The sequence below is a fragment of the Nanorana parkeri genome, unplaced genomic scaffold, assembly GCF_000935625.1.
Source record: "Nanorana parkeri isolate BGI_ZX_2015 unplaced genomic scaffold, ASM93562v1 scaffold371, whole genome shotgun sequence".
Taxonomy (NCBI): Eukaryota; Metazoa; Chordata; class Amphibia; order Anura; family Dicroglossidae; genus Nanorana; species Nanorana parkeri.
The window spans coordinates 421915-431431 of NW_017306639.1; the positions used below are offsets into that span (position 1 = coordinate 421915).

General features: G+C 48.6%; 1 protein-coding gene across 4 annotated transcripts in view; it reads left to right on the forward strand.

Annotated features, from left to right (window-relative positions):
* The window catches only part of ST3GAL3 (ST3 beta-galactoside alpha-2,3-sialyltransferase 3), a 239790-nt gene that overhangs the window by 73522 nt on the left and 156751 nt on the right, over positions 1-9517 (forward strand). For 2 of the 4 annotated variants that reach the window (XM_018558973.1, XM_018558971.1), the window contains exon 3: positions 8391-8438. The exons of the other annotated variants lie outside the window; for them this stretch is intronic. In XM_018558973.1, coding sequence (XP_018414475.1) covers positions 8391-8438 — 48 coding nt within the window. The remainder of the gene's footprint in view (positions 1-8390; positions 8439-9517) is intronic. 4 annotated transcript variants of the gene reach the window in all.

The following is a 9517-nucleotide window of genomic DNA, read 5'->3' on the forward strand; positions in this document are numbered from 1 at the left end:
TCGGTCGCTGATGGGCCCGCCTCTTCCTCCGTCGCCAGGCGGGTCGCCTCCTTCTTAGTCACCGGGCCCGCCTCCTCCCCTGCTGCCGACCACGGGCCCTGCCTCCTCCTCCACTGCCGTGTCCAGCCTGTTCCACCGCCGCTGCTGGCTCTCATTGACTCTGTTGAGAGGAACGCGCTGCTGCACAGATTACTGTCAGTGATCCGAACAGCGGCGTGTTCGTCTTCAGCCGCCAGTGAAAGCCGCCAGCAGAGGACCCCATAGCGACCCTGGCAGCCCGCACGGCATCTGGCCGGGCCCCATAGCGGCCGCCTGGGTCGCTATGGTGATCGTTACGCCAATGACTGGCGCCAAAAAAGTAACTACTCCTGAGAATAACTCCAGAAACACGGGGGCAGCTCCTCAAAGTCAGGGAAAACCGGATGTCTAATAGAAACAAAACAAAAGGAGCACCTCCATACGAAAGGGGCTTGGATGACGTCATCGCGCACGCGCGGCGATCTTATAGATACCTGCCGACGGCCATCTTGGTGATGGACGACGGCAGGGAGAGAGGATGGGACAGTCACCCGGCGGGATAAGGTATGCCGCCAGGTCCCCTCCACTCTCCCGAAACTGTCTGGCGCTCGGTCCATGACCGAGTGCCCGACTTTTCAGAGGGGTGACACCAAAATGACTGTCAGTCATTTTGGTGTCCCCCGGTGCCAACCGTACCCCTCTGGTGACTCCACTGTTGTCAGCCTCTACGACAAGGAACTGGTAAAAAGCTTTGCTGGTTCAACACGGCTCGGCATTTCGGTGTTTCCATTGCACTGTTCCACCTGAGCTCACTATCAATGACTCAGAACGTTAGATGAGACTTTTGCATAACTCGGCCTTTTCCATTGTTATATAAACACCGCCTCATGCTGTCATGTCTGTGTATTATGACATCTCGGCCATATTCATTTCATGTCTATTTGCACAGGTTATGGAATCGGCAGTAAATTTCCGAATGTTTGATAAGTCGCCATGTCATCACGTTGATTTCGACAGTAGTGAGTTGTGTAAGATGCTGAATAATATCCTTTCCTATTGTAAAATATAGAGTATTAGAGGTCACCTTGTAGAGCCGGGATCTGTATTGAAGCAAGGCGTGGCGTTCCTTCCCACACTCTTAAAGGAGAACTATGGGGTCAGGACTTTTCCCCATAGTTCTCCTTAGGGTAACGGGAGTACACAAACTAGCGTCCTCCCGTCACCCTAGGCTCAGTATATAGGGAGCTAGAGCTCGCGGTATACTGAGACGCCGGAGCGGATCCCGACAATTATGTCTGGATCCGCCCAGCTGCATGAGTGACAGCTGGCTCTGCCTATCTAGAGGCAGAGCCAGCTGTACCCGTCCCCTCCCCCGTTTGTTCCGCCAGTCAGCGCTGGTGGATCGGAGCGGGGAGGGGGGAATCCAGCTCCTCCCCTGTCGCGGCAGAGAGCCGTGACAGGATCGAGAAGTGAGCGAACGCCGGTATGTGTTCCCTCACCTCCCAATCTACTGAGACGACCTGTGACAGTCTCATTGTCACCGGTCGGCTAGAACTATGAGGATGAGTGAAAAGCACCCCCCCCCCATAGTTCTCCTTTTAATATTTTGTTGGTCCGCCGTTAGCTGTGGCATTTCCCCGTGGCATCATTTCCATAACCTGATACAATGTCACAACATTCATTTCCATCCAGAGTTGCATTCATTTTTCACCAAGGTCTTGTAGTGATGATGGGAGAGTCGGAGCACGGCGTAACGTCTTCTCCAGCTCATCACAAAGATTCTCAATGGGGTGAAGTTCTGGACTCTGTGGTGGCCAATCCATGGGTGACGATGATGTCACATGCCCCCTGAACCACTCGGTCACAATCTGAGCCCCATGAATCCCGGCATTGTCATCTTGGACTATGCCCAATGTGCCATCAGGGAAGAAAAAATCCATGGATGGAAGAAGCTGGTCATTCAGTATATTCCGGAAGGCAGCTGACCTCGTTTTTGGGGACTTAATCTTGCTGAACCCAGACCTGACTAACTCAAGCAACCCCAGATCATAACACTTATCCAATAGAAGGCTCGCACCTATTAGTTTAGCTAAATCATTTTTGGCCAAGCAGTGTATACAAATGTTCATCCAACGCTGCTGGAATCTCCTCAAACCAACTGTAACCAGATAATACTAATAGATTCTGACATTGGACTCTATAATATTAGGATGTATCTGGTCTATAAATGGCGGCTCTGGATGGACAGTTGGATAAATGGCTCTATATTTAGGATGTATCTGGTCTATAAATGGCGGCTCTGGATGGACAGTTGGATAAATGGCTCTATATTTAGGATGTATCTGGTCTATAAATGGCGGCTCTGGATGGACAGTTGGATAAATGGCTCTATATTTAGGATGTATCTGGTCTATAAATGGCGGCTCTGGATGGACAGTTGGATAAATGGCTCTATATTTAGGATGTATCTGGTCTATAAATGGCGGCTCTGGATGGACAGTTGGATAAATGGCTCTATATTTAGGATGTATCTGGTCTATAAATGGCGGCTCTGGATGGACAGTTGGATAAATGGCTCTATATTTAGGATGTATCTGGTCTATAAATGGCGGCTCTGGATGGACAGTTGGATAAATGGCTCTATATTTAGGATGTATCTGGTCTATAAATGGCGGCTCTGGATGGACAGTTGGATAAATGGCTCTATATTTAGGATGTATCTGGTCTATAAATGGCGGCTCTGGATGGACAGTTGGATAAATGGCTCTATATTTAGGATGTATCTGGTCTATAAATGGCGGCTCTGGATGGACAGTTGGATAAATGGCTCTATATTTAGGATGTATCTGGTCTATAAATGGCGGCTCTGGATGGACAGTTGGATAAATGGCTCTATATTTAGGATGTATCTGGTCTATAAATGGCGGCTCTGGATGGACAGTTGGATAAATGGCTCTATATTTAGGATGTATCTGGTCTATAAATGGCGGCTCTGGATGGACAGTTGGATAAATGGCTCTATATTTAGGATGTATCTGGTCTATAAATGGCGGCTCTGGATGGACAGTTGGATAAATGGCTCTATATTTAGGATGTATCTGGTCTATAAATGGCGGCTCTGGATGGACAGTTGGATAAATGGCTCTATATTTAGGATGTATCTGGTCTATAAATGGCGGCTCTGGATGGACAGTTGGATAAATGGCTCTATATTTAGGATGTATCTGGTCTATAAATGGCGGCTCTGGATGGACAGTTGGATAAATGGCTCTATATTTAGGATGTATCTGGTCTATAAATGGCGGCTCTGGATGGACAGTTGGATAAATGGCTCTATATTTAGGATGTATCTGGTCTATAAATGGCGGCTCTGGATGGACAGTTGGATAAATGGCTCTATATCTGAGCAGTGTAGCTCTTTAAGATGATATTTATTCAGTCGGTGTCACAATATAATTGATGAAACAAATTTGTATTAATGATTCCTTCCTTGTTGAGATTCATTCAGTAGAATAATTAAGCTCCCAGCACGTCTGCACAGATATCACGCAATCCTCACGCTGATATCGGAAGCCTGCCGGGGGTTTTATGTCACGTGTTGTCTAGTTTGGGTGTTTTATGTTGTGTATTATGTATTCTCCTGCCAGGACTGAGAACTGAGGTGACGTTATTTGGTTCAGTCATTGATGGAGAACAAGATTCAAAGTTTATGAATATTCATGTCGGTTCTTCAGGCCGCAGCACAGCAGCATCGATCAGACAACAATGTCTTCTATAATCCGGGGGTTCTGACCACTGGGGTATAAAGGTTTGGTTTGCATGGCTACAATACAGGAATATACCTTTCCGATTGGTGGATTTGTGAATAGGGAGGGACGTGTAAATATATTTTGTTTTTGGATGGCAATCCAAACCCTACTTAAAGGAGAACTATGGGGTTAGGGCTTTTCCCCATAGTTCTCCTTAGGGTAATGGGAGGACACAAACCAGCGTCCTCTCCGTCACCCTGGGGACGCTGTATACTGAGACGCCGCAGCTGAAGCGGATCCCGACAATTATGTCTGGATACGCCCAGCTGCGTGAGTGACAGCCTATCTAGAGGCAGAACCAGCTGTACCCGCCCCCTCCCCCGTCCGTAGCGCTCTCTTAGATGCCGAGTCCAGTCAGAGCGAGCATTGTGTGCCCGGGCCCTCAGAGGGGAATCACATGGCACCCAGCGGGCCTCTGTGTGATCTTTATGAGCTGCTCCATGTCGGAGATGATCAGTATTTTCTCTGTCTCCGTCAGCTCGTCAATCTCTCCCGTTCCGCTGGTTTTCCCTGCAATTTATTTTGCGGCCGTGTGTGTGTGGAAACCTGCGCCGGTATTTTTAGAAATGATCCGAAGGGATTCTTCTAAATTGGGAATTAGCAGACTGATTTCTGCTCCTGTGAAATATCCGTATCCCTCCAGAGCTGAGAAATGATACGAGTCAAGCGTGCCGAATTTTCACATACTAAGTATTAAAGCTGAACTCCGGGATCAGCAGACATCGTCCTCATACAAGAGTCACGTGTGTTCTATATTGAATCTTGGTGAGCTTTGTGTATTTCTTCCAGATCTGTAATCCCGTGTGAGACTCGGAGCTTCCTGTAATAAAGACCGCTCACTGCTGCTCTCTTCTTGTGCAAGGTGACTGGTCTGGTCTCCGCCCCCTCCTGTAATAAAGACCGCTCACTGCTACTCTCTCTCCTTGTGCAGGGTGACTGGTTTTCTCTCCGCCCCCTCCTGTAGTGGGTGGGGCCTGCTGAGCTCTCTTCACGAGCTATGTACAGCACAATGATGATGCCCCCAGTCGTTGCCCAACACCATCACACACTGTGCAATAGTAGCGGGTCCTGGATTGTATGTAAATATATTAAAGGCCCCTCCACATTCCAGGGCTTGAGTGCTCCGGCTATTGAGGGAGCGAGGAATAGGACAAGTATTGCTCTTTGCTATATTCTCGTAGAATTACTGTATCAGGGGGGAGGGGCGCTAAAATGTGATTTTCATAAGCTGACCGGAGTTCTCCTTTAAGCTTTCATAAATTGTGCTTATGGTCATTTAAAGAGTAATTGTAATTTTGTAATTTTAAAAACCAACGTTTTGTAACGTGTATGTGAATGGTTTGTGATGCAAAAGAAGCTTTGAGCCAATGGAAGAACGGCTCTCCAGGAATTGATTTGTTATTGTTATCTCCACCCTGGAAGTCATCTGGCGGGAGCGCTGACAGACCAGCTGCCTCTATTATGAGATACACAATCTTCATTGACGAGGAGTTTGTGATGATGACGTTTTGGGAATGAAAGGCAGAAGAGGCAATGCTGGGCTTGTGCTGCTCGCTCATCGACATGCAGGGAAAACAAACGCTGGAAGGAAATGAGTGATAGCATGAAAACCTGTCTTATGATGTATGCATATAATGTGATCCCGTCTTAAAGTGTTTCTAAAGCCAAAACTTTATTTTTCCTATTTTTGATATTTGGTGTACGGGATGGTTAATGCCATCTGCGTCCCATTCAACAAATTTCCATTCACTTCCTGTCCTGTGGACACTACAGGAAGTGAGACGAATTCTATCCAAAGTGAGGAAAATCCTTCAACAGAACACGTGTCCCCATTGGAAGGTTTTATCTTATTTCCTGTTCTGGTAACCGCTAAAAATTGTTGGATTTCTACTCCCTTTCAGCCCTGGTGGTCATTAGAACAAATAGCGGGCACATGGACAGTAACAAGAACCTGAGTGAATCTAGCATTGCAGCGCAACACTGTGCTATTCACCTCTAGATACAAGTTCATTCCAGTGACGGACTGTTTACCAAGCCAATGCGTTTCAGGGGCTGTAGCCCCTCCCCCCCGCCCCCCTTCATCAGGGCTAGAATACAACACAAGAAATGGGTAGAAGATGGTCAAAAACTGCCTCCTATATCCTGGGTGGGCAACTTCGGCCCTCCAGCTGTGGTAAAACCACAAATCCCATAATGCATCTGCCTCTTGGGGGTCATGCATGTGGCTGTCAGAGTCTTGCAATGCCTCATGGGACTTGAAGTTCAACAACAGCTTGAGACCCGGAATTGCCCACCCCTGTTGGCGCACAACTGGGGGCATCATCATTGTGCTGTACATAGCTTGTGCAGAGAGCTAAGTGGGCCCCACCCACTACAGTAGGAGGCAGAGACAAGACCAGTCACCTTGCACAAGGAGAGAGAGTAGCAGTGAGCAGTATTTATTACAGGAGGGGGCGGAGACGAGACCAGTCACCTGTAACAACCAGACCCCACAGGTCTTATTTTAGGTGGAGGATCACAGCTGCAGAAGTATGAGGAGGGGGTGCAATCCTACACCACAGTGAATTTACAGTCTTATGTTAATGAGTTAGGCAACAATTACTTAGCATGAAAAATAGATGAGGTTTTATTGTAGGGAGTAGTCCTTTTAGATTAGTGGGGTGAAGGATGACAACAATCAATGGGAGCAATCAAGTTATCCCTATGCACAGTTCTATCAATATGCAAGCATTTGGAAATCACAGTCTGTGGTATGCTTACTGCTATTTTAGTTGATAGGAATGATAAGGAGAATGTTGGTGCCTCCGGTGGATCTTTAGAGTAACTGCAGTCCGGATTGTAATAGTCCTTGCTGAAGCTGGGGATGAAGGAGGTAGTGGAGACCGAATTGCAGGGCTGGAGGGAAGTCGAAGCAGGATGTGCTGGTGGTTTTGGAGGGGCTCTGTTCGGCCCAATAAGAGGAAGAGGTTCGGTGCTGGGATACAGGAACTTGCCTGGCGTCTTCACACTTGCTCGAACGTCAGGCAAGTGTAACGTTCAGCCTTAACTAGGGAGTGGGGGAGGAGTCCTGGAACGAGGAACAGGTGAGTGATCGAGTGCACCTGTTACATCACCCTGCACAAGGAGAGAGATCAGCAGTGACCGGTCTTTATTACAGGAGGGGGCGGAGACAAGACCAGTCACCCAACACAAGGAGAGAGAGAGCAGCAGTGACCAGTCTTACAGGAGGAGGTGGAGACAAGACCCCTGACTGCTTGTACCCGCTCTCCTCTCTGACACACACTGTCACAGGAGGCTGAGCGAGCGGTGCAGGGAGGAGAGCTCCGCCTCCTGTGACAGCGTGGCCTGTCTCCTCCCACACACCGCTCTGCCGGACTGTGATAGGAGGCTGAGCGGTGTGGGAGGAGACTCCGGCCACTCACAGCGCTCGACTCCCGCAGCGCTCAGCCGGCTGTCACTTTCTCTCCTCCCCGCTGGGACACGGAGCAGCGCCCAGCGGGGAGGAAAGAAAGCAGGAGGGAGGCTGGGCGAGCGGTGCAGGGAGGAGAGCTCCGCCTCCTGTGACAGCGTGGCCTGTCTCCTCCCACACACCGCTCTGCCGGACTGTGATAGGAGGCTGAGCGGTGTGGGAGGAGACTCCGGCCACTCACAGCGCTCGACTCCCGCAGCGCTCAGCCGGCTGTCACTTTCTCTCCTCCCCGCTGGGACACGGAGCAGCGCCCAGCGGGGAGGAAAGAAAGCAGGGATGTGCCGATGTATCGGCAGGAAAATGGCAATTTCGGCATTATGCCAAAAGTGCCATTTTTGGCCGATATGTTTCGGCTGCCGATATATCGGTGCATCTCTAAACATTATTATATAAAAGAACATTTTATATTCATCTTTTATCTATTCCTTGTGTTGTATTTTAGCCCTGATGAAGCTACAGCCCCCGAAAGGCGTCTTTCTAAACGTGTCTCTCATTGAAATGAAGTTGGATCTGGACTTGAATGTTGCGGTGTCTCAGTTGTAGATTCACTCATCCCCCATCACATCCCAAGGGGATTGTGAAAATCCTTCGGAGTGTAGAAGTGACCAGCCCAATGTTCCAGTTCTGCATATCTACTCTACTGCCATACTTTCGATGAGCACCGTCATATATGAAGACAAAAATAAAATACCTTTTGGGTTCCATTACCGCCGGTCCACGTTCTCAAGCAATAAGAACCTGGCGGAACCCCAAACCCTACAACCAAAACTCACATGAAAAGGTTTTTGGCTTTGGAGACACTTTAGGTCTTCGTGGTTGTCACCTCCAGTTGGCCCTCATGGAGGAGCTCCACCTTCGACATGTACGGTTGCTGCGGTGGGTCAGAATGAATCTAATTAACCCCTTCGTGACTGACGACGTACAGTGTACGTCGCCAGCATCGGGGCTGTTTAAACAGACTCCCAATAATCATTTCTTCTATTCATAATAAACTGTTTTTAATCTTTTTTTCTGATGCCTTTTTGTGACTTTATTTGCTGTTTGTAGACCCAATCCGGACAGAAAAGAATTGAATGTATCCTCTTGTGTTACAGATTCTATGCTACATGCCATTGACTCCGTTGGACACAGTTTAGGCCCAGGTACAAAGAACCTTTCCCACCCCCCACCCTCCTCCTTTCCTCTCCGCGTACCTCCTCGCTCTGTACTGCAGCGGCAGTATGCCGCCCTTCCTTGCATATGGCAGCCATGTTGGGAGGCATAGGCTTGGGGTTTTTTTACAGCGCGCGGAAGCTTTCCGTAAAGCAAACGTTGAACTTAGGGGAAAAACTTCCCCATCCTGTCGTATCTCATCCAATTCAAGCAGAAAATAACTCGCCCCAGACCCAAATGACATTAGACGCAGGCACGGGAGTGTGAGTGCCCAAAGAAAATACAGTTGGAGTTGGGAAGTGACTCGCTTTCCCGGCAGTCGCGGTCCATAGGGATAGGCTTCCAGGCACCTCGCATTGTATGTGTTGTGGTGCTCAGAGATGAGGACATGTTCAACGGGCCATGTAAAAAAATAAAAATAAATGAAAGCTATTTTATTTCGGGCCTGTGGCTTCAGCACCATGGAAGCCATGTTTGTGAAATAGAGTCTAGGCTCATTGATGCCCTCTTCGTGGAGCAATTGGCTTTAACTAATCATATATTGTTAGGCTCGAGATAATGGTTCTTTAAAGGAGAACTCCAGGAATTAAGAAAATTAACGCTTGCTGTGGGGCTCTACTTCAAGGGTTAAATGCTCATTTTGGTCTAGGCGCTGGAATACAGAAGATATATTCACCTGATCCTCGGTCCTGCGGGAGTCTGTGCTCACTTCTCACCCCGTCCGCTCCAGCTGTGGTATTGCCCATCGTGCCCCCCATGGAGGTGCATGGACCTGCATGAGATGTGATGATGTCAGCGGGACTTAGACCGCAGGAGCACAGGGAAGAAGAGGCAGCAGGGACCGGACCGAGGTTCAGGTGAGTATATCTTCCTTAATCCAGCCCCTAGACCAAAATGAGCAGTGCCGGGAAGGAACAACAAAATTAACTCTTCCACGGCTGTGGTAGCCCCACTGCGGGGGTTAATTTTCTTCTTCCTTCCTGCCACCATTTGTTAATTCCTGGAGTTCTTCTTTTTTTTAATTTGTTTTGATAGAACAGGGGGGGGGGGGGGTGGAACTTTTACAAAG